This window comes from Hylobates moloch, unplaced genomic scaffold (assembly GCF_009828535.3).
Source record: "Hylobates moloch isolate HMO894 unplaced genomic scaffold, HMol_V3 SCAFFOLD_21, whole genome shotgun sequence".
NCBI classification, from domain to species: Eukaryota; Metazoa; Chordata; class Mammalia; order Primates; family Hylobatidae; genus Hylobates; species Hylobates moloch.
Genome location: NW_026652296.1, coordinates 15,840,533 through 15,866,464, shown reverse-complemented (window position 1 = coordinate 15,866,464; position 25,932 = coordinate 15,840,533). Strand labels below are relative to the sequence as shown.

General features: G+C 41.3%; 1 protein-coding gene across 2 annotated transcripts; it reads left to right on the top strand.

Moving 5' to 3' along the window:
- The first annotated feature begins 2,741 nt into the window (after positions 1-2,741).
- Positions 2,742-25,593, top strand: YWHAB (tyrosine 3-monooxygenase/tryptophan 5-monooxygenase activation protein beta). Of its 2 annotated transcripts, none has more exons than XM_032142764.2 (6): positions 2,742-2,935; positions 18,591-18,893; positions 21,062-21,185; positions 22,027-22,190; positions 23,074-23,169; positions 23,456-25,593. In XM_032142764.2, the coding sequence occupies exons 2-6, from the start codon at positions 18,594-18,596 to the stop codon at positions 23,510-23,512; spliced, it is 741 nt and encodes a 246-aa protein (XP_031998655.1). In that variant the 5' UTR covers positions 2,742-2,935; positions 18,591-18,593; the 3' UTR covers positions 23,513-25,593. The 2 variants fall into 2 exon arrangements, with proteins under 2 accessions (XP_031998655.1, XP_031998654.1); XM_032142763.2 differs by lacking the exon at positions 2,742-2,935 and adding an exon at positions 3,930-4,031.
- Positions 25,594-25,932: the final 339 nt, after the last annotated feature.

Genomic DNA, 25,932 nt, shown 5'->3' with positions numbered 1-25,932 from the left:
CTGTTCTAAAAAATTAAGTCTATTGGCCAGGCACAGTGGCTTACACCTGTAATCCCAGCACTTTGGGAGGCCATGGCAGGAGGATCACTTGAGGCCAGGAGTTTGAGCCCAGCCTGGGCAACATAATCAGACCCTGTCTCTACAAAAACATTTTTAAAAATTAAGTCTATAATTTGAAAAAAGATTCATTGCAGTATATAAGGCTCAAGTATCACTTCTTTAAGGAAATCTTTCCTGCTTTTCCATCATATTCCCAAGATGGGTTAGGTGCTCTTCTCCCAAGCTCCCATAATACCCTGCACATATATTTATTTCTATGGTTGCACCTACCACATTGTATTTTAACATTTCTCTGTATCGCTGGCAGTTCATAGCTGTGGTTCGCTGACCCTCGGCCTAGAATGCAGAGATGGTGAAATAAGCTAATCCATGCAACCCTTTAACAGGCACCTAGGAATGCCTGAAAAAGGGCACTTCTGTTCCCTCCATGCACTGTTGATGTCATTTGTGGCATTAGCCCTCTGGTCCATTAGGTTATTTTATGGATGATGGCATAAGGCACAGTCACGTGACATTAAAGGTTACTTAGCCTGAGTAGTCTCTAGATTACTGGCCTAGGGTCTGCCAAAGACGATCCTCATGGGGAAGTTTTTGCACTAACCTCTCCAGGATTCAAATCCAATGGTTTTGACCCAAAACCATGCTGTTTACATTACACAACACGTTCTCAATCTTGTTCAACTTAAAAGGTGGCACAGTACAGGGGTCACTGGCACACATGCCTACATGACAGATAACATAAGTGACGAAAGCAGACTGAGGTCGAGAAGTGTCCCTGGCATTTGGGAAAGTCCATGCCCAGTCTAGAATAGGCAGCCACTCCTTGGCTTCAGCCAATTGTTGCCACACAGAAATTTGGACACAGTGTTACCAGACAAGGCAGAGAGGCAGATTTCTGTTCACACAGAAACTTTTCAGTTTAAAAAACTGTTGGCAACTAAGTCAAACTGTTTAGAAATACTGGGGATGGCATATTGGAAGGGAAAGGAATCATCCAATTGAATTGGGGTATTTACGATGGGGGAGAAATAGCAGCTAAAGGATAAGGGCAGCTTTTGGAGAACCCTGATTGTCACACTCAAGGAACTTATATATTGTCATCTAGGTCTGAGTGCACACCAAATAATTTAAGCAAGAACAGGACACGATTAGAATGGTATTTTTAAAAGATCACTTGGCAGTTGACGGGCGAGGCTGAGAGTAAAACGGTGAATTAGAAGTCTGTCATTTAGCTAAAGTAAGGGTAAAGGCAAGACGGCAAAGGCCTGTTTACTTGGTTCTTTCTCCTACCCGACTGCAAACTCCAAGACAGCAGGGCCCCATCTGCCTTGTTCATTGCTGTGTCTCCAGCACTAAGCAAAAAGCCTGTTCAACATTTGTTGAAAGAATAAATGAACAGGAGAGAGGGAAGGCAAGAGGCATTTTGAAGGACTGAGTTTAAAAATCAACTACCTTGAAGCCGGGCAAGGTGGCTCATGTCTGTAATCCCAGCACTTTGGGAGGCTGAGGCGGGTTGATCACCTGAGGTCAGGAGTTTGAGACCAGCCTGGCCAATATGGCGAAGCCCCGTGCCTACTAAAAATACAAAAACTAGCCGGGAGTGGTGGCATGCACCTGTTATCCCAGCTACTCAGGAGGCTGAGGCAGGAGAATTGCTTGAAACTGGGAGGCAGAGATTGCAGTGAGCCAAGATTGTGACACTGCCTGGGCGACAGAGACAGACTCTGTCTCAAAAACAGAAACAAAACAAAACAAAACAACAAAATCAACTACCTTGAGAGGAGTAGAATGTTGGTGATTGTGAGAGCAGTCATGGAAGGGAGGGGAGCCATGGAGGCCTGTTTCCTTCCCTGAACTTCCTCAAGGAGAGGGCATCTTAAGGAAGAAATCATGTACACAGATTTTTGTGGGGTTTTTTTGGAGACAGGGTCTCACTCTGTCTCCCAGGTTGGAGTGCAGTGGCATGACCATAGCTCACTGCAGCCTACAACTCCTGGCCTCAAGCAATCCTCTCACCTCGGCTTCCCAAAGTGCTGAGATTACAGGCGCGAACCACCGCGCTCGGCCCTACACAGGTTTTTAAAAAAGACGTTTGTGCATTGGATTCCTGGCACTTCACGTGGCCTCTTCAGTCTACCAAAGAAGGAAAAAGTAAGTACCCTGAATGATTGAAAGGATTAAGTGAACACTGAGGGATGAGCAATTTCTGTTCTTCCCTGGCTCCAGTATACACACAGCAAGACGACTGACATCGGCCTCCGACCCAGTGAGGATTACTTTCGGGGTGGAGGGGGAACTGCTAAACCTCGAGTCTCCGGGCCTGGCCCTGGCGCGTTTCCAGTCTCAGCAGAAAGGGCAATCACCACCCAGACCACACTCCTAGTCCTCCTTGTTCCCACACAGCCCATATCTTGACCACCCCCAGCTCCGCCCTCTCTCCTCCCACCTCCTTTTCCCGCTCCCCCGCCCCATTTCCTTCTTCTCCGCCCACCTCCTCCTGGGTCCCTCCCCCGGCCATGCACCCTGCCCCGGCCGCTGCAACCCTGCCCTTCGCTCTTCTTCCTCCTCCCTTCAGTCTGCGCCCCTCCCGTGGGGCCGCGGCAACCCCGTGCCTCGCTTGCCCAATGAGAACACGGTTTGGGGCGGGGCGCGGCCAGGACCGGAGCGGAAGTGGTGATCGGAGCGGAAGCGGAGCTGCCGCCACCGCCGCCGCCGATTCCGGAGCCGGAGTAGTCGCCGCCGCCGCCGCCGCCGCCGCCGCTGCAGCCACTGCAGGCTCCGCTGCCGCCGCCTGAGGAGTGGGCTTGGGAAGGAAGAGGTCATCTCGCTCGGAGCTTCGCTCGGAAGGGTCTTTGTTCCCTGCAGCCCTCCCACGGTGAGTGCGGCGCGGGGTCCGACCGGGGCCCCCGGGGGCCCAAAGTCGAAGCCCCTCTCTGGCTGCTGCGACGACGGCGGCCCAGCGGGTGGGCCCCGGGGGGTAGCGGCGCGCTGCCTGTTTCGCTCCGGGCGGCCGCCAGCGGCGAGGCCAGACCTCGCAGCGGCCCCTCCCTGTTTCCGGGGCCGGGCCCTTTACCTCTTGTAGAGGCCCGGGCCGCCTGAGGTCCTGCCGGCCGGGCGGGGTGCAGCTCCGTACTGCGCGCCGTAAGGGACAGCGGAGCCGGGGATCCCGGACCCTCCCTCACTATCTGCTTCGGTCCCCACGCGACCCCTCCCTGTGTCTTGGTCGGCAAGAACCGTCCCCTTCAGCCCTGTCACCTCTGCTCCGTGCTTTCTGGTTTCCCGAAAATAAAATTTAATCAAACGCGGGTGAGTTTTCTAGCCCCAATCCCCGTGTTTGCCTCCTCTTGGATGAGTAAGGGGTTTAACCTTGGGAGACAGCAGTGGGGGAACCCCCTCCCATTTTGCAGTAAAACCATTTCATCATCCTTCACTGGTTATGGAGCCTGGCAGGACCCAAGATTTCCTAGGAAGGGAATTGGGTTTGAATCAAGAAAATGTGTTTGTTGGAGCCGGTTACTGAATTAGGCCAGATCCCCAGGAAAAAATATCAGGGGATGAGAATCGGAGTATTTTCCCACAGTATTTACCGTCATTTAATGCCAGATTCTTTTGTGTCTTTACCCCAAATTCCCCCATATTGTGTGTTAGCACGTCTTTCGGTCTGAAATTTGCCCGGTGGCTTCCTGGTCGGGGGGTGGGGAGCGGAGGGAAGAAGAGGTGGGAAGGTGAGTGCATCTTTGCCGCAAATGGAGAACTCCCATATAATGGGGTTTTCAGAGGTGGCAGCCTTGGTAAGCAATTTGCCAACCTTTCTGTAAAATACATGTTTCTTGTCGTTGCCTTCATTGCATTTCTCTTTGGTAAGGCTAGATAGCTGGTCCTGATTTTGCTTGCCCTGTGTGGGAGATGGAGTTTGGCAAGATGATGCTATGAACATAAAATCAACCTGCCTCGGGAACCAAAAGAGAAAGGTGAAGCACTTATAAGAATATGAAAATTGTCTGCATTTCTCATTCTGTCAGTTCATGTGAAGCCAGACACAGATGCAGTTTGTAAACCTGGACGCTGCAGCTTTTGCATTTTCATGTTGGAAATGTATATACGTATTTGTTCTTGGTGAATTTTTTCTTGACTGCTTCCAGTATACCCTATTTCTTACTTAGGGATATCTCATTTGTTTGAGCCCTCATTTTTCTTGGATCCCTGTCCTTGGCAACACACAGTGTGTGAGTGTAAAACCTGTCAATCTTACTGGACCTAAGTTGGAAATTTAAGTGTGGCTTTCAAAATGGAAGGCTAATAATCCTGTAGCAACTGCAGAATTATTTTCCTGGCCTGTCCGTCCAATGAGATAAGAAACCATTCACTTATCTTGCAGATGAAGTCTTTATGAGAAATGAGGTGATTTGGCCTAGACTATACACCTAGTTTTTTTCAAATTGAATATTCTCATTCATCAGTAGCAAATATTTATGGATTGCCAGCCCCTGGAGTATGACTCCTACCCGATAATCTTTTGTACATTTCACGTCTTGCAGTGCTTGTTATATTGAAGCCATTTTAGAATTGGAGCGCTATAGATCAGGGAGGCAGCCTCTATAAAACCAGGCTGAGCAAATTCCCATGATGCTGGTTCTCTAGGCAGAGTCTCCAGAGATTTGGGCTGCTACAAAAAGTACATTTTGCCCATTTGGCTGTGGATAGAGAAGCAGGAAGAGCACTGGACTTGGAGTCAGGTAAATTTGGTTGAAATCTTGCCTGCAATATTTTCTAGCTTTCTGAACAGCATGTTAATCTCTGGTTCTTGGTTTTCTTATTTCCAGGGTTATCATTTTTTATAAACTGTAAATTGTTTTACAGTTTATAAAAATGTAAATTTTATAAACCTTTTTTATAAACTGAAAATTGTTAAATATAAGCTTTTGGTTTGTTTTTTAATCAGAGTTCACTATTAATGGCTTTTTCTCTCCAGTTGACATCTGATGACACTAAACCCTGCTTTGTACACATGTTGCTTTCAAAAAATGGTATATTATTAGAGGACTTTATTTTGCATATAGGCAAATCCAGTCTTTCTGAATCATTTTCTCGTCTATATAGCACAAATGGTAATGCAGCTTTTGATATATTTTTGTTGTGACAAGCTCAATAATGAAAATAAGCATCTGGGATATAGTTGGGGTTCGATAGGTGTTATTTGACCATCTACATGAATATACACGTGTATAGATTAGACATAGCATATGTGCTGTTCATGGACATTTATATCGAATCCATCCATTTGTGATTTATTCGCCAACTAATGAGGTGGTATCAGACAATTAGTCTATAATAATAGTTACCACTTACAGTACTTACTGTGTGCTAAGCTTTCTTTAAGCACTTTAAGCATATTAGCTCACTCTTCATAACAACCAATGAAAGGTAAGACTGTTAGCCCCATTTTACAGATGAGGAAACTAAGGCACTGAGAAGAATAATTTTCCCGAGGTCTACACACAGCGCAAGGTGAGTGCCAGAACCAGGAATGAAACCAGGTGATCTGGTTCTGAGGAATGATATTATAGATTTCTACATGTGGTAGAGCCAGCACATGTATATGTTTTATGTGAACACCATTTAGTCCTTAATTTTTCTTTACACCAGTCCTAATAAAGTAAACGTTTGAATGGGAATATTAGCTATTTTTGAAGATAGATACAGGACAATTTATTGTGGAGCATATACCCATTCTGGCCTGTAGGGATGATAATTGCTAGCATGCATCAGGAAGCAAGCTTGGGAACAATCCAGTTTTTCTAGTACTTGCTTCATACTAGGGAGAAAGTCATCAGTTACTTTGGCATAGAATTTTGGGTTCTTCATCTAGTAGAATTTGATTGTGACCATTAATTTTTGTTTATCTTACTACTTCATCAGTAGATGTTCAGATTTTTCTCATTTTATTGGCAGGGAGGAAATGAGGAAATATAGCTACGTAAATAGAGAGAAACTTCTAAATTAAAACATCCTGTTGTGCTACCTGCTGTTTCGGTGTCAACAAACTGAGTTTTCCTTTAAATGCTGGTACCTTAGAGAATCAACTAAAATTTCCTTGTAAAGATACTTTTAAGTTCCTTGTTTCTACATTTTTCTAGGGATAGGGAAAGATGACAATTCACTAGTTAAGGGGCAAGAAATTATGGTTATATAATAGCAACCTTTAAGCTTTAGAATCCTTTTGATCTCTATGTGAATATGATCTTAGCAGTCATCTGTATGTCATGATGGAGAAACTAATGGTTGGAGCTGGATTCTGAGGGAATTTTTCTAAGGGGAATACTTGAGGAAACATAGACTAAAAGTGCTTTCTGTCTCATGATATGTGTGCTGAAGGCCAATCATCTTACTGCTTTCTCTTCTAAAAGATTTTCTAATAGAGGTGTGGTTATATGTATCTAATACTCGTAATAAGATGTAAATGATCAGTAGCCTCAAGTCATTCCTAGCAGATTGTAGGTTAGTTGACTTTTTTTTTTTAATTCTGGCCAGTTCCTTATTATGTAAGTTTTTCCCGTACCGGTTAGTTTATTTTATTGTTTTCCCTAAGAGAACCAACAGGAAGTTATTTCCGAATGGCCTTGACCAGGACAAGAAGATTGAAGGCTACAATAAAGTAGATACGAGTCCTATTATTATTATTTGCCCTCAGCTAAGAGCTTTCCTTTAAAATTTGACATTTTGATGAGTCTTTGGCATGTTTTTATGCTGTTTTTAACTCCTTGATTTTGTTTTTATTTTTAAAGCTAGATACATTAGCTTAATAGGCCTGTTTTAAAATTTCACTGTTAACAATCTTGTATAGTTCTTTTAAAAACTGACAATTCTCTCTTTTCCTTAAGTGAGCATTGGAGATCATAACTGATCTTTAGGAGATAGGGTTACGTAAAGGAAAGAGCATTAATTTTAAAATTAATGTTGGTTTAGATCCCAGATTTGCCATATATAGCTGTGTGACCCTGAATGAGTTAACTCTTTGCATTTATAAAAGGGGACAATGTCACCTGCCTCATAGGATACTTAGGATCAAATGGGTTTCTAGGAATCCCTGAGTGCTTTGCAGGCCATAAATGATGGATGGATATTTTTGTTATTTACTAAACGAGTTAGCTGGTTTGGGTTTTTGTGTAGTGAACTTTTTGTATAGCGAACTGATTGGACTTCTGAATGGAGGAGATGGACAGAAAGTAATCCAAAGGCTTGTTGAAAGTCAGTTTGAATCTATAAATACAATGATTGGTAGCTGAAAAATGTTAGTCAGAATGTATAGTGTTGCCTCTTGATGAGAGCTGGCTGGCTTTTTTCAAAAAGTAGTCTAAGACTATAAAAACAGTCTGTATTTGATAGGTCAGATGTGTGCTACCTTCCTCTGTCCACATAGGAAATAATTGCTTTTTCACTTTTTAAGAATGCATCAGTTGATCAAGTAGTCACTCAGTGTGCTAGGCCTTGTGCTCCACATTGGGTGTCCAAAGATACAAGTCTGGATTCTTACCTTTTTTTGTGTGTGTGTGTGTGTGTGTGTGTGTGTGAGATGGAGTCTTACTCTGTCTCCCAGGCTGGAGTGCAGTGGCACGATCTTGGCTCACTGCAACCTCTGAAGCATTTCTCCTGCTCAGCCTCCTGAGTAGCTGGGATTACAGGTGCCTGCCACTGCGCCCAGCTAATTTTTGTATTTTTAGTAGAGACAGGGTTTCACCATCTTGGCCAGGCTGGTTTTGAACTCCTGACCTTGTGATCCACCTGCCTCGGCCTCCCAAAGTGCTGGGATTACAGGCGTGAGCCACCGCACCTGGCCGGATTCCTACCTTAAGCTCACAATCCAGTGTGGGAGCCAGCAGAGACACTTGCATTGCAGTAAACTGTGATAAGGGCCATTTTAGAAATAAGCATAGGGAAATTGTTACATGCCTTTCTTTTAAAAGTCTTTAAAGAAAGCAGAGTACGTGTAAAGTTTCCCTTCGCTGGCTGACCATTTGTTTTTTAAGTTTTGTGTGGAATGTACTGTGGATGCCATTTATTTGAGTGCTTACTGTTTTGCATCATAAACAGTTTTACTCCTTAGAGGAACCCTAGTAAGTAGATTTGCCTATCTTTTTTTTTTTCTTCACAGAGTCTTGCTCTGTCGCCTAGGCTGGAGTGCAGTGGCGTGATCTCAGCTCACTGCAGCCTCCGCCTTCGGGCTGCCTCAGCCTCCCAAGTAGCTGGGATTACAGCCGCCTGCCACTATACCCGGCTAATTTTTTTATATTTTTAGTAGAGACGGGGTTTCACCATGTTGGCCAGGCTGGTCTTGAACTCAACCTCAAGTGATCACCCTCCTCGGCCTCCCAGAGTGCTGGGATTACAGGCGTGAGCCACCACGCCCAGCCCAGATTTGCCTGTATTATGGATGAGAAAACAAATTCACAGAGGTCACATAGCCTGTGGACTTGGTGTGCGGTACTGGTAAATCAGACTGATTGGCTTCATTATGTCAGTGGGCCCCAAACTGTAGAAATTATTCATAAGGTCAACCAATTGGGCTGTCTTTATGGATCAGAATTAACATAGTGTCTTTTGGATTGATTACTTAAAGCCAAGAAGTCAATTTATTGTCCTATCTACCATTAAGTCACATGTGTAACCTTGCGCCTGTCACTTAACATCCTCAGTAAGTTTAATCATGGCTAATTGGACATAATTAGCAATGATATTCAACAACTGATGCGAAAGAGGGAAGGGATTTTGAAATAATAGAAATGCAGTTTCTCTCCAAATTCAGTGTTCACTGGACATAGTGCTAATGACTTTGTATTACAGATATGCTGTGTTTTGTTTCCTAACAAAGAACCTGCAAATGTTTGAATGGAATTAAATTTATTGCAGGACTCTAAATTTTATGTGTAGAATGGCACACAGACAGTTTTATAGTGGGTGTTTTTTAGTGAGTAGTTTTCTCTGAGAGCCAGGAGTGTTTAACTTTTTCTGGGTAACACCCACTAACCACCTGGTCCCACTGACTTTCTCAGTCCCTCCTGCAGTAGCTTGGCATCTGATTTTTCTTCAGCAGAGAGACTCCAGAACTAAAACTTCTACTTTACAGTGCTGTGGATGCTCTGTCTGGAATGGTACATCTGTGAATGCTGTTCAGAATATGTGATCAGTTCCTTACCCCATTGAAACATTTGAACCTAGATTTTTCAGATTTTCTTGTCAGTTTTCCTCCTCGTTCTCATTTCTTTATCTGCTTTGGCCTTTGATTTTTATTTCATCTAGAAAAACATACAGGCACTTTATTAATAACATCTCTTTTTAAGTCACGACCTAGCTACCTTTAAACCTCTTTCCTCTAATTCTTTCTGGTTGGTTTTCTAAGGAGAGGCATTGTAACCCTTAAACATGCGCTGTGTTTTTTTTTTTAAATTGATGCATAATAGATATACATGTGCTCTTTTCTTGTGTTTCTACCACTAGAGTTTAAGCTCTCTGAGGGGAAGACTACACTGCTTTCTTTTAAATTCCTCTCAATGAATAATCCAAAGAGTTCTTAGGAATGTGGTAGTTTTTCATTTTGTAGTTATTTCAACACACATTGGATTATATGTGTTACATTTTTGTGAGGTAGCTTAAGAATAAAGAATAAGAATGGCTTATGAGCCTTTAACCAGCACTATATGGGCATTTGATGTTCATTGTCTTATTTGATAATTATTAATGTCTCCTTTTAACAGTGAGAAAACGAGATTCAGATAATTACAATGTGGAAATGTAGAAAAATCACCTACTTTCTCTTTAGAAGCTCAGATGTGTATGTAAGGCTTGCTAAAAGCAGACCCCACCATATATTTTATATGTATAGAGCTTGGGTAATTCCTGACATATAATAATGGAGTCCTCATTTGAAATTTCTAACAAATTATTAAACTCAAAGCTTATTATTTTAGAATTGAGCATGTTCTTTTCCTTGAAAACAAAACATAGCTGAAAGCCAGTGCTTCTAAAGGCCACAGCTGTCATTTTCAACTCTTTCTGTCTTTGCAGTGCCTTTATAAAAAAAAAAAAAAAATGGATTAGCAATAGGTAGTCTTCTTTTTCTTTTCTTTCTTTTTTGATTCTTATCCTAGGGTATCTGCTCTAGCCACTGGGAAATAACTTCTCAGTATTTTCACCCTGACAAGAAAGATGTCCCTTGGGGAAGGAATTGAGATAGAGGGGCTAGGCTGTTTCCTAGATCCGCCATTTTCAGCATTTATTATCTGATTTAGGATTTTGTTTCTTTGAAGAAAATCCTATTTTGTGAGTACCTTTAGAATTATTTTTCATAGCTGTTTATCTGCACTAGTGGTTTGTCTTTAAACAGAAAAACACTTTTTTTATTAAAAAAAAGAAGTAGTACCAAATTTTTTTAAAAGTAATACATACTTGAAGAAAATTAAAAAGATAAGAAAATGAGGATATAATAATGTTATTACCTAAAGAGAGAACCGGCGTTAACCATTTGGTGTTAACCTTTCTGTTCGGGTTTGTTTGTTCTTTAGGGGATATTTTACAGAAATAAAATACTATTGTGCAGCTTCCTCCCCCCAGCCCCCGTTGCTCTTAAATAAATCTTTTAATGACATTAAATCTCTTCTTTTGATGGCCACGTAATCTTGTACCATCTATCTTCCGCCTCCTCCCCTTTTGTTTTTTGAGATGGAGTTTCGCTCTTGTCGCCCAGGCTGGAGTGCAGTGGCGCAATCTCGGCTCACTGCAACCTCCACCTCCCAGGTTCAAGTGATTCTCCTGCCTCAGCCTCCCGAGTAGCTGGGATTACAGTCGTGCACCACCTCGGCTAATTTTTTTCTATTTTTAGTAGAGACGGGGTTTCACCACGTTGGCCAGTCTGGTCTCGAACTCCTGACTTCAGGTGATCTGCCCACCTTGGCCTCCCAAAGTGCTGGGATTACACGTGTGACCCAGTGCACCTGGCCAATCTCCTTATTTTTTAAACCATTCCTGTATTGTTGGATATTTAGATTTGCTTCCATTTTTTCACTAAGCAATCTCTGCGTTTATCAACAAATGCTTCCCAGTCCTGACTTGCTGCATCCAGTGGCTTAGAACAGATTGACAGCCATCATCATCATGTAGGTGTGCTGGAGAGCTCCTGTTCTCAAGCACATCAGTCTCTTCCTGAAATATGCCCAGCACAAGGAAAATCTCTTGGCTTACTGCAGGGTTGGGCCCTTTGTGGCCTCTAATGAGTTTGCCTGCCCCAGTATCTTGATGCTTCTGCAGTGGTGCCAGGCCTGATGATGAGACTATAGTCTTTCAAAAACTTTTTAGGAGACAAAGAGTTATCTTGCTGACTTTGTTTTTAGTAGGAACCTCATTCAAAGTCTTGGAACAACAGTAGGTCTTGATTAAAAGCCATCATGGCATATCACTAGAAAATTCAAGTAGAAACTAATGGATAAACTTCAGTTACAGTTAACATGTATGTCCATTTTAACATAACATACTATCTGTACAAGATTAATCTAGACTTTTGCTTTTCCTTCTCACAAAATTGTATATTTAAAAAGAAAATTCAAGCTTATGGTTTTCTGGGCGACTGCAATGTAATAGTCGTGGAGAAGAATAATAGTACTTCAGTTTGATTTTGCACTATCCGTTTTCCAAGGAAGATTTCCACATTTAGTATTCTTTAATTCCCTGCCCCTCATCTTCACAGCAACTCTCCTGAGGTAGATGCCATCTTCATTTTATGGATTGGAAGGCTGAGATTTAACATGCTCACATGGCAGTATAGTGGCACATTGCTCTGTGACACACAGTCCTGCTGCCTTCTGACTATACTACATATAGGTATTCTGTGTTCCTTGTACTCTCCCAATAATGATTTGTAGAAAAACTTGATATTCATTTGCATATGAGTTTTGTGTTTAGCACAGTTATAAGCATTAAATGTGAAACAAATGTGAAGCTTTCCTTTGAGGGCACACACGTGAAGCTGTAAATGGTACAGTACTCATCTGTATCATAGAAAGGCATAAAGAAGCCCTAGACCATGCAATAGGCTATAAGTATATTCGGAGTCATAGGCAAGGTAAAATCAGTGAGGGCTAGGGCAGTCAGGGAAGGGTTTGTAGCCCTAGAAGAGTGGATGGGGTTTGGATAGGCAGGCAGTAAATAGGAGAGCACTGTAGATGAAGGGAACTACAAAAGCAGTTTCAGACACGTTTGAGCATGGTGTTTATAGGGCATGCGGTGCTGGCCAGCCTGAGAGAAAGGTACATGTTGGAGAACAGTGGATGAGAAAGCCAAACAAGTAAAGAGGAGACAATTTATCAGGAATTTGAAAGCCAGGTAGAGCTTCAATTTGATGGAGTAGCCAAAAGGGAGTCATTGGAAGTTACTGAGTAAGGACAAAGGCAAGACTAGAGGTAATTTAGTAAGAGTAATTTTTTGTTTGTTTTGAGATAGGGTGTCTGTCACCCAGGCTGGAGTGCAGTGGTGCAATCATGGCTCACTGCATCCCTGGCCTCCTAGCCTCAAGCGATCCTCCCATCTCAGCCTCCCAAGTAGCTGGGACCCCAGGCATGAGCCACCACACCTGGCTAATATTTTATTTTTTGTAGAGACAGGGTCTTACTATGTTACTGGTCTTGAACTCCTGGTCTCAAGCAATGCTCCAGCTTTGGCTTCCGAAAGCACTGGAATGTGCACTGGATGTGATCCGCCATGCCTGACTGGAAGAGTAATTTTGGAATTACTCTTTGAATTTCAGAGGGCACAGAAATCCAAGAAGGAACTAGGTACAAATGTAATGAAGATTTAATATGCTTGCGAGGCTAATAGGTGCTTTGAATTATTTGAGAAAAGGGAGAACTCTACCAACTCTGCAGTTTTATGCTTACATTTCAGGATCCGTTCGTTCATTCAGCAGATATTTGTTCCTACCAATTATGTACAGGATGCTGTGGGAGATAATGCCCAAAGGAGCTAATGGTGTAGGAAGGGAAATAGGAGATACTATATAAGTAATTTTAGTACTGAAGAAACGTGATAAGACATTGACGGGTATCAGCGAAATGCTTTGTAAGAATATATTCATCTTAGAGCAGTGGTGTCCTGTAGGAATAGAATGTAAGCCATATGTAATTTAAATTTTTCTGGTAGCCGCATTTAAAATTTTTTTTGAAGTGAAATTAATTCTATTTGTTTTTACTTAACCCATTATGAACAAAACATGATTTCAATATGTGGCACGAGCCACATTTTAAGTGAATAGCCACATGTGGCTATGGCTTAAACAGCTTAAAAAAGGCTTCATGGAAGGGATGGTATCTGAGCCACACTGTGAAGAATCTTGTATGCAGAGTAAATTTGGGAAAAGCCATTCCAGGTAGAGGGAGTGGCTTAGTGAGCAAAGATAGAAAAGCGTACTTTGTATGTAAGAAAACCATTTTGGCAGAAGCACACATGATGTGGAAGGCATGATGTGGGGGTCTGGAAGATAGGTTGGCAAGCTTTCACTGATAGGGGAGGAAATCTGACTATGCTTTTGGCATCAGGGAACTTTAAGGAATTTTGAGCAGGAAGTGACTTGATCAGAGTTACAGGAAAATGGGTCTTATAGCAAAGGCATGGAGGGGGCTGTAGATAATGAGTGACTGAAAGCAGTGCCACTAGAGCAAGATTTTGGATGGGAGATTTATTGTAGATGTAGAAATAGGAACAATTTCATTTCTCCTTTGTTTGCTGCCTTCCTCCAAACTGCTGGGTGTTGTGTAACCCATTTCCTGTTGAAATTGGTCTAGTTGCTTCAAAATCCATGTTATATAAGTCAAAAGTTATGTAAGCAGTAGCCATCAGGACCTTTAGCTATGGATTTTGTTTGCTGTAAGTTGTTTCTGTATGTGTATAATTAAAAATATTTGAAACAGATAAATGGATACAGATTTTAAAAAGGTATGCATTCAGTCTTTATCTTACCATGATGATTCTCAATCTCTAAGAAATCTTGCAGTAATCTCAGAGAAGCTTAGAATAGCTGACCCCAAACAGAAAGGGTACATTCTATTTTGGGAAATAGGGAAGGCATATTTGGGAGGTCCCATTGAATAGTCCAGATTCTTTGGAGAAGTATGATTTAACTTTTAATCCTTGAGAAGGAGAGAAGTAAAAGGGGGGTAGCTTAATTTTGGGGCCTAGTAGCGCTGAAGAGGTTGATGGCATCATTCAGCAATGGCAATCCTTTATTACTCCATTATGATACCACATGGGATGGCTTAGCTCTGAATTGGCTTTTGGCCAGTGCTTTATGATTTGGAGTCATCCATAGGTAGAGTTGCATAGGTAGCGTTCTATGAACTTTGTAGTGGGCCTCTAAGTGACAGTTCTAACTTTGAATTAGTCTACAGACGGGAAATTTTCTAAAGGTTGTTGGGTCATTGAAAGTTGGCTTCTTTCTGGTGTACCTGGCACTTTGAGGAACCATGAAGTAGGGTTATTTAATGATGAAGATATTTATTGTCCTGATCTCAAAGACCTTATGGTCAAGAAAGTTAGACATATTAAGACAGTGGTCATCCTTTGGTATCCACGGGGTGTTGGTTCCAGGACACCTGGGGATACCAAAATCTGAAGATACTTGTTTATTTTGTGTTTTTTTCCTTCTTTATTTTCCACTACGGTTGGTTGAATCTGTGTATCTGGAACCTGCAGATATGGAGGGCTGACTATATATAATTTTAAGATTGATAGAGTATTTTTGATGTACTTGTATTAGAGTAGAACAGGTTGTCTTGTATCCAACAGCTCCGGCATCTCAATGTTTTAACCCAGCAAAAGTTTCTTTTGTTTTCACCCTTCGTGTCCAGTGCAGGTCTGCAGGAGTCTTGCACTATACAGTCACCCGGGGACTCAGGCTGACAAAAACTCTACAGTTGCATGACTGTACCACCTAGAATACATGGCCGTCTCAGTGGCTGCTGTGAGGGAAGAGAGCCTGGGGAGCCACACGTAGGATATTCACAGTGTTAGCCTGGAAGTAGCATCATTTCTACTTATCTTTCATTGGACAGAACTACCACGTGGCCTCTTCTAACTGCTGTGGGGGTAGTGGGAAATAGAAGGGAACAAATGGAATGTTTCTTGAGGATTACTCTCTCTGCCTTAGTTTTATTCTAGTATTGCGAGTGAAGATGTCAGATGGATCAAAGTGAGACTTGCCTCACTGAATGTAAGCTTACAATTAGTGAGCCTTATATAAGACACAGCTCTGCATGTGATTTAGATAATAAGTAGTAGGAAGAAAAATCATAGTTATGAATTGGAGAATCAATTCTTTCTGAATCACCTAGATTTTGAGTGTATCTTATTGTGCTCCCTAAAACATTTTTTAGGTGATAAGGCCCTGTGTGTAGAATTTCTCTCTTGAAAATACAGAAATGACTTTTGAGGCAAAACCATTTTGTGAGTGGAGGTCATATCATACTTTCTTTTTTTTTTTTTTTTGAGATGGAATCTTGCTCTGTTGCCCAGGCTGGAGTGCAATGGCACGATCTCTGCTCACTGCAACCTCTGTCTTCTGGGTTCAAGCGATTCTCTTGCTCAGCTTCCCCAGTAGCTGGGACTATAGGCACGTGCCACCATGCCCAGCTAATTTTTTGTATTTGTAGTAGAGATGAGGTTTCACCGTGTTAGCCAGGATGGTCTTGATCTCCTTACCTCTTGATTCACCTGCCTCGGCCTCCCAAAGTGCTGGGATTATAGGCCTGAGCCACTGCGCCCAGCAGAATATGATTAATTTAAAAATAGCAAAGAGGCCAGGCACGGTGGCTCACACCTGTAATCCCAGCACTTTGGGAGGCCAAGGTGGGCAGATCACCTGTGTTCAGGCGTTCAAGACCAGCCTGAGCAACATAGTGAAACCCTGCCTCTACTAAAAATACAAAATCAGCCGAGTGTGGTGGCGCATGCCTGTAGTCCTAGCTACTCGGGTGGCTAAGGAGAATCGCTTGAACCCAGGAGGCGGAGGTTACGGTAAGCCGAGATCACGTCACTGCACTCCAGCCTGGGTGACAGAATGAGACTCCATCTCCAAACAATCATTTTCAGAGCCTTAAATTGTGATACCATGTATATAGTAATGAAAGAATTTGTTTTAAAAATACTGACATTGGCTAGGCACGGTGGGTCACGCCTGTAAGTCCCAGCACTTTGGGAGGCCAAGGCGGGCAGATCACCTGAGGTCAGGAGTTCAAGACCAGCCTGTCCAAAAATGGCGAAACCCTGTCTCTACTAAAAATACAAAAGTTAGCTGTGCATGGTGGCACGCGCCTGTAATCCCAGCTACCCGGGGGCTAAGGCAGGAGAATTGCTTGAACCCTGGAGGTGGAGGTTGCAGTGAACCGAGATCGCACCACTGTACTCCAGCCTGGGTGACAGAGTGAGACTCTGTCTCAAACAAACAAACAAACAAAGCACACAAAAAAACCTGACGTTACTACTACTGTTTAAAGTAGCATTTCATGTTTTTATAGCTCAAGATATTAGCGTATTTTTATACTGTGTGGCACAGATTGATATATCAGTATTTAAACCAACAGTACGTAAAGTTAACTCTTCTTGTTTAGTAAATAACTTTTCAATTATTTTACCCAAAAATTACTTATTAAAATTACCACACTCTGTAAATGGTGATTATTGCAGTGGGGAATTGACTGCGGTGAGTTGATAAGAGGTATTCACTGATTGGCATATGGATTTGATAAATTGATAAACTGAAGTCACTAGGATTTTTGTCTATTTCAGAAAAATTTTAAATGAACTCAGTTATGGTTCAGATGAATTCAGTTATGGTTTCAAGTTAAGTTGCTGTACATCTTGTTATACACCCCTTTCTCTTGCAACCCATACCATATACAAAATTAGTGCCTGATATTTTTATATAATGCTTTATACTTTTCAGGGTGCCTTCACATGTATCAGGTCTTTTGTTCCTCATAACAGGCCCACTAAAAGAGTTGGTAGTGTTCTTTCTTTTGTTTTAGAGACAGGGGTCTCACATGGTTGCCCAGGCTGGAGTGTAATGGCACGGTCACAGCTTGCTGCATCCTGGAACTCTGGGCTCAAGTGATCCTCCCACCTCAGCCTCCTGAGTAGCTAGGACTACAGGTGCACACCACCACACCCAGCCAATTTTTTCTTCTTTGGTAGAGATGAAGTCTTACTCTGTTACAGACTGATTTGCCAGGATAATCTTGAACTCTTGGGTTCCCAGGCGTGAGTCACCACATCCAACCCTGGGTACTGTTCTTATTGCCCAGTAAAGAAACTGAAGCTCTCAGGTTAAGTGATTTAACCAAGGTCATGCCACTTGTAAGTAAGTAGCAGAGCTAGTGCTAGATAGAGCCCAAGTCTGACTGCCCTTAGTTTATGTTCTTCCTGTGCAGTGTGTCCTAGTAACAAAGTTTTAGCAGATTACAGAAGATATGATAATAATCTTTCCCATCTTTCAGGTATCTACTGCTTGATGGGTGCAGCCAAATAGATCATTTAAAATCATATCTTTTGCTTCAGGATTGATTGAAACAATCATCATACTTACTTTTTCCTGTACTATGGAAAAAACAGGTTTAGTCAAAACCAGAGTTCCTTACAGGACAGTGAAGAGAGGACTTCCTGTATTACAGGATATCATTGGATTAAAGTCATTAAAACAAACAAACCAGACAATTACTGAGAGAAGTCAAAGACATATATATAGTAAGCATAAACTTTTTTTTGAGATGGAGTCTCACTCTGTTGCCCAGGCTGGAGTCCAGTGGCATGATCTCGGCCACTGCAACCTCTGCCTTCTGGTTTCAAGTGATCCTCTTGCCTCAGCCTCCCAAGTAGCTGGGATTACAGATGCCTGCTACCACGCCCGGCTAATTTTTGTATTTTTGGTAGAGATGGGGTTTCACCATGTTAGTCAGGTTGGTCTCGAACTCCTGACCTCGTGATCTGCCCACCTCGGCTTCCCAGAGTGCTGGGATTACAGGCGTGAGCCACTGCACCCGGCTAGTAAGCATAAACTTGTAAAGAAATAGTTATTAAGCAGTCTGTATGTGCCAGGCAGGTGAATTAGGTTAATGGATGAAAACAAAAGCTCTAGAGCCAGATAGATGTGAGCTGGAGTTCTGGCTCTCCACCATCTATTTGCATGTTGCTCTGGGCATATCACTTGCCTTCCCTCACCCTCCATTTCTTCACCCATAAGAAGGGGAAAGGAGTTGTTATGAATATACCTACTCTGGGACTGTTGGGAAGATTACTTGACCAAAATAATATAAAGGCCTTAGCAAAGTACTTAACCCTAGAGGTGTTTGATACATGATCAATATTGTTGATGGCATTTGGAACGAGATGTTTCACATTTAGTATGCTGCTTTCCAGATGGGTTGGAAGAAGATTCACACACGTTTCCTAGGCCCCGAAACCTGACATTTGCTCTTTTTCTCTTGCTCTTGTTCTAGGGAATGACAATGGATAAAAGTGAGCTGGTACAGAAAGCTAAACTCGCTGAGCAGGCTGAGCGCTATGATGATATGGCTGCAGCCATGAAGGCAGTCACAGAACAGGGGCATGAACTCTCCAATGAAGAGAGAAATCTGCTCTCTGTTGCCTACAAGAATGTGGTAGGCGCCCGCCGCTCTTCCTGGCGTGTCATCTCCAGCATTGAGCAGAAAACAGAGAGGAATGAGAAGAAGCAGCAGATGGGCAAAGAGTACCGTGAGAAGATAGAGGCAGAACTGCAGGACATCTGCAATGACGTTCTGGTAAGAGGCCAGTGCTTCTGTTTTGGACAGTGGTTTCTAAATAGTATTAATTTAATGTATAAATGCAGACTCTCAAAACAGCTTATGAGAGAGAGGTGTCTGAATATACTGGAAAGCTGCCGGCCATTCACAACTAATTTTTAAGCATATGATATAATTTTTGTCACCTATTGCCTGATCAGAGGTTGTACATCACTTCGGAGATATTTTCCTCTCCTATCAAAAAGACCTGTGAAAAACAGTGACATTTATTCAGCCTCCCTCCATCTTTTAAAATTGAGGCCAGATAGACAGGATTTTAATAGATACAGCTACAGATAGTCTATTGTGTATATTAGTCAGAGTAGTGATGTCATCGCCAGTAGGGGAGGGAGATGAAAAAGCTGAGCTGCCTTTCAGCCTTGCCCCAGTCATGCCTTCACACTGTAAAGTCCTACTTTGGTCTGAAAGTTAGGCACATCCATCAAGTTCGGCATGCATCCCAGAGCCAAATTCAAAGTGTTTTGGGCATTCTCCTCTCTTGTATTTTATATAAGCCCTTAGTCAGATGATTGATTCCCTCTGGCCGCCACTTGGGATTGAATGGGAGGGATACGTACTCTAAAACAAATCATAATCATATTGTCTTTCCCCCACATCCTGAGCCCATTGGGAACTTTCTTTTTCTTCCAGGTGAAATCAGGTAAAAATGAACTCAGTGAGGGCTGCTTTGAAGGGAAAAGGAATTCACACTTGGGGACCTACCACCTTCCCTGCTGGCTGCCTTTCCGAATTACTGCCCATGGCTCCTTTCTTTTGAAAACCAGTACAAAGCTTGTCAGCCATCAGGCAGCACCCCTTATCCCTAACCCATTAGGAGTTACACACTGTCTGTCTACAAAGAATATTAAAACGACTACCACCCCCTGCATCTTCTCACTGTGGTTGATTAAATCCCCTTATAACTAAGCTTTGCATTGAGCTTCTCTTTTTATTAGCCTCATGGCGTAAGAGTGTCATGACTAAATTTGTTGCCTGTTGGTAATTTGGGGGTTTGTTAATGGTGCACTAATTCCTGAATGTTAGGTACATCTGGTATTCAGATGAAGTATGTCATGCATTCCAAGGGCAAGAAAGTTCCATAATTCATGAAATGTAGACCAACTTTTAAGAGCATCTGAAAGAATGTGAAGAAGAGCTTGGTACTTACTGCCTCTTAACCAGTTTTTCAGGATGCCACATTCTAAAACAACTCTTCGAAAATATTGCTCTGTATACGAAGCTTGGACTCCTTCAGAACTACTTTTGTTGTAAGCATAAATGTTTAAAGGAATTTATTATTAATAGTATTAGCTACTCTTTGAGTGCTTACTACGTGCCAGGCAACGTGTTAAGCGCTTTATGTCTGTCAACTTATTTATCATTATAACTACCCTAGAAGATGGCTATACCCTAGAAGATGACCCTTCGTATAGCTGAGGAAACTGAGGCTCAAGGTGATTAGGTATTTGTCCAGAGTCATACAGATACAGATAGTAAGTGGCAGAAGAGGGATTTCTACCCAGGTCAGATTGACTTTAAACTTAGTTCTTGGCAGTTTTGCTCTGTTGTCACCTTTTTCCTCCTAAGGAAAGATATTTTTTTCCCCTTTAATTATAGAAGTAATACCAGTTTGTGGGTTTAAAAAGGGTGGGGAGAACAAGTCAGAAGAATATAAATAAGAAAGTAAAAATCACTTATAATCTTACCACCCAGAGAACCATTATTAACATACTCCTTCCAGGCTTTTCCCTTATGTATTTGTGAGCATGTACACATATGTATCTTAATGTTAAAATAGGATTCTTGTGGTATTTATAATCTGCTTTTTTTCACTCAGATTTCTTTTGAGAGCCTTTCCATTATCTGTGTAGCTCTGCATCATTTTAAAGGCCTACAAAGCATTTCATTGTATGGCTATACTTTAATTATCCCCTATGGATGGTCAAAGTGATTTTTAACAGAAGAATACAGGCATTTGCTGTTATGACCTGGGCTAAACAACATTTAGTAACTTGGATGAAAAATTGGTGTTTTTTTAATCTTCAAAAAAATTATTTAGAAGCAGTAGTGTGTGTCTTGAATCTCAAACATAGTTTTAACATCTTGTGAATAATTCTAAATTCTTAACAATGTGAATCATTTTTTAGGAGCTGTTGGACAAATATCTTATTCCCAATGCTACACAACCAGAAAGTAAGGTGTTCTACTTGAAAATGAAAGGAGATTATTTTAGGTATCTTTCCGAAGTGGCATCTGGAGACAACAAACAAAGTAAGTAATATCTTTAAAAAGAAATTTGACCAGTAATGGAGCCAGTCTTCTTTCACAGGGACTTTTAATGATTTTTGCTTTGTCTGTTCGCCATAGACACCAGTGTCACAGTACTAAGAATTTAAAAGACCATAGCATTGTGATGAACAGGGTCATGGGTGGGCAAATAAAAATTTATCTGACAGGGAAATATGGAGGGCATTAAAAATCTGGTGCGCAGTATATTTAAAAAGATCTTTATCTTGAGTATTATTTGTTAGCTCTCTTTTTAGCGGTGAAACTTTTTATACTTGGTGGTATGAAACTACCCTAGTGATGCATTGCTTTTATCACATGTGATAATCTTAACCACACTATTAAGTGCCTGTGTGCCAAGTACTTTCGAGTCTCACTTACTCTTCACACAGCCTTACGAGTTAGGTGGCAGGCTGCCCATTTTTCAGATAAACTGAGGTTTATGGAGGTTTTTACTTGCCCCAAGGCACAGACCTAGGGAGTAAGAGCTGGGAATTAAAGTTTGGATCTATCGACTCTAAAGCCTGTGATCTTTGCACTAGAACATATGGTTTTTCACATTCTGTATTGTTAAAGGTTATAGCTGTATTTCTTAACTGCTTTAGTAGACTTTGTCATCATTGTTTTCCCCCAAAGCATTTAATATACAACTTGGTTTAGAATAAATATCTAACATGTATAATTGAATGGCAGAGACACTGACACCTCATTTGATAGGTCATTGCTCCTGCCCAATTTGGGACTGAGAAAATAATTTGATAGTTGGTCCAATGTGTGATACCTGTGAAAGAACCAAGCCTTTAATATTTTCATCTTTATGTTACAGCCACTGTGTCGAACTCCCAGCAGGCTTACCAGGAAGCATTTGAAATTAGTAAGAAAGAAATGCAACCTACACACCCAATTCGACTTGGTCTGGCACTTAATTTCTCAGTCTTTTACTATGAGATTCTAAACTCTCCTGAAAAGGCCTGTAGCCTGGCAAAAACGGTGAGAAAGACCCTTTGTGATATCTAACCATAGCAAAACAGTGCTTGTGTTATTAACTTCTTTTTATTCCTGAACATACTCATTGTCTTGGACTTTTTTTGAAAGATTTTCTGGGGGTGGGAGTGTATCTTTTATGAGATAAATACAGATCTGTTACTTTTTAAATTCATTCTCAATACCTTCTGCTGACTTTGATTACTGTTTTTTGCGGGGTGGTTGTAGAAAGTTCCAGGTAAATGTAGTTAGTTGTTTCTTACCAAGCTTTGGGCCTTGGTTATACATTGTAATTCTTGTACCAAGATTTGAGGTTATAGTTGTATAAAAGAAATACACACCACATTCTTGTTGTGTGTTGGATTACCTTCCATATTCTTCCTGTGGCCTTTTCTACATATTTTTTGTAGTCCCTCAACATGCACACAACTTTTTAAAAATATTTTTATTCGGGAAAGGTGCCTTAAAGTTCCATCACTTAAATCAGATTTAGTGATGTGAGTTTCACTTTATCCATTGTATCCAGACCTTTTGAGTTTTAGTTAAAATAAATAAATAATTTTAAATAGAAGATTGCTAGAAATGTCTTTGGTAATTAAAAAAATCACACACATTTGCCCAGAATGACTGTGCTAGGGTTAGCAGTAATACTGCTTAGTTATTAGGTACAGCAAAGTTCTTATCTCAGAATTTCTGTCATTGTTGGTTGTTGCTTTGTAAATATGCCATATACTTCTGCTGGAAACAGCTAACAGACAGGGTAATAACAGCCTAGGTTCCCCCAAAGTACTGTACAAGAAGATAAATTATATTCACTTAGCAGAAAAAAAGTGGGCTAAACTAGCTCCAGAGAACTTGTGAATTCTTTGCTAAAGGCTCTTTGTTTTAGGCATTTGATGAAGCAATTGCTGAATTGGATACACTGAATGAAGAGTCTTATAAAGACAGCACTCTGATCATGCAGTTACTTAGGGACAATCTCACTGTAAGTACTACTTCCACAGGGTTTATAGTCTCTTTCCTATTCACCTACTTAATAATTCACTGTTATCTTCAAGAGGGGATTTGTACCCTGTTAAATGTAGTTACAGTTTTAAGTTGTTAAATTTGCTATAAATGACTGCTGAAGTTTTGACCTTGGCAGTCATCCCTGTCTGCAGTGACACAGGAATAATTTTAAACTGTTGAGTGAGATAAGATTATACATACTGGGCCACCTACCTAGGGAACTTTTAGTAGCCCTGCTTTGATTATACTTCTTTCTCTTGCAGCTGTGGACATCGGAAAACCAGGGAGACGAAGGAGACGCTGGGGAGGGAGAGAACTAATGTTTCTCGTGCTTTGTGATCTGTTCAGTGTCACTCTGTACCCTCCACATATATCCCTTGTGCGATAAAAAAAAAAAAAAAAAAAAAAAAAAAAAAGAATCGTACGTCGACTTTCGATTTTTCACAGCCTCAGCCTAGGAAAAATGGTTCATGGGATAAACAGCTGGTATTCTTATCTAAAACCCAGATTGGTCACATAAATGCCACGGCATTCCGAAGTTTTGATTTTGATTAACATTGACAGGATTACTGTGTGTTTAATTTTTTTTAAACTGAACACTGTGATTATGGGGTTTTGTAATTTAGCAGAACTCTTACTGGTAGAAAAAATAGACCTGAATTATGTGTAACTTTTGGAAGGTTTAATCTGATATCAAAATAATCATTGAAACACAATTCCATTGTAAAGTTGTACAGAAAGTTATAGAGATTATATTGTGATGCTGGAACTTGGAGTGAGACACACATCATTTGGCATTTGAGTTTAATGGTAATTCACAGTAATGCTGCCGTTGTTCGGGACTTAAAGACACTTGACCTGTTTGGGCTGTTGCCACTTAAAAGTTCATGACCGCAAATGTCCACAGTGTCTTCCTCTGAGGAAACTCGAATCTTGAAATGGAAATTCTTTGTGGCAGATAACTGGCTTATGACACCTTGAAAAGTTCAAGTGCTCATATAACATACCAGACTGAACCCCCTTTCCTACAGCAATATGTTCACTATGTTACCAGTTTGCAACTTGTGCTTCAATAGTGGAATCTATTTTCATTGTCAACACTGAGCTAAAGAAAAAAAGCCGTGTGTTTTATGAATGACCTTATCTGTTTCCTGGATAATACGTTTAAGAGTGATGTCCTGAGTCAGGCGTGGTGGTGCGTGCATCTAGTCCCAACTATTTGGGAGGCTGAGGCAAGAGGATTGCTTGAGCCCAGGAGTTTAAGGCTGTAGTGCCCTATGGTTGCACCTGTGAATAACTGCACTCCAGCCTGGGCAACATAGTGAGACCTCATCTCCAAAAAAGAAAACAAAACAAACAAAAAAGGATGTTCTGTAGAGATGGCCTTTCACTTGAGGAGTACTCAGTTTTCAGGTTCTTCCTAGCTCGGGGCTTTTAAATTTTGAAATCTAAACGTTCTTTCCCACCATCCTTTTTGCCTATTGACCTTGGTTTTCTCTTCTAAGTTTCTGTCCCTCTGCTTCCTTACTTTTTTTCCTTTTTGAATTCTATCTTTATCTGTCTTTTGTTCACTTTTTAATGCTATATATGGGCAGGGGTGAGAGGCATTACTGAGCACCTTGGTGAGCAAGCCTGGCTTTAAAGAGTTGAGAAGTGCTTCTGGCACCAGAACTCTGTCTTCCTCCAGTTCTCAACACAGTGTTGCTCTTCAGTCATACCAGGATCTGAATCAAAAAAGTATTTTTAAATATCCATGATTTCTGCCTGTATTAGGCTAGCCCTGATCATGCTTTTTGTGCCTGTCACCAGGTCTCCCAAGTGCACTCATCCAGCTCAGCGCTCAGATGTGTTTAAGGAGACCCTGTATTCAGGGAAGTTGCATGGACACTGCAGTGGAGAGAATTGAGAATAGTCAGGCCTATCAGTCTCACAGAATCACCCCTCTAACTTTAATATTCCACCTAGCTGTAGAGTCCATCTGTTTGTCCATCTGCTGAAATGAGAAAAGAAAAATTTATGCACTGACTTAAAACCAAAAAAAAAAGGAAAAAAAAAACAAAAAAAAATCCCTCCTTTCTAGCTGAACAAAAATGTGCAGTTAATACTTGGCGCTTGAAAATGCAGTAGTGAATGTGGAACCAAGCCTGTCTGTATATCTGGTAGCTCTTTTCTTGCTTTGTTTTTTCTTACCAGTATTCTGCCTAACGTTTGCTTCTGTGATGGTTATATTGCCTAGCAAGCACACCCGTGGTTGTGAAAATAGTATAGCAAAAAAGAAAAATCCCCGGTTATTGATGTACTAGATTTGTGTATGTCTTTTAAACAGTTCTAGTTTCACCTTACACAGAATAATCAGGAAAAGTGTAAAAATTCAAAAGTGAAATAAAAATTTTATCAGTTAGTTGCCTGTCAATTGATGTGTCACCACCATCTCTGTTGCTACCAGACCTAGCTAACTATTCTGATCACACTTATTTTTAACTCTCTTTTCTTTAAAAATAGGCAAACAGTTTTATTTTATTATTTAGGACCAGAAGTCAAGGTGTTATCCAGGGGGAGAAATTACCATTAATTAAACAGCCTCTTTCCACCCGTTACTTGATACCTCTCTACTTTCCACAACAAACCATGCAGGTATTAGGTCCTCGTTAGTGACTTCTAAGATTTGGTATGGACAGTTATTTTGCATTGTATTCAAGCCCCCCATCCCTTCCCTATTTTTTAACCCTGAGATACAACC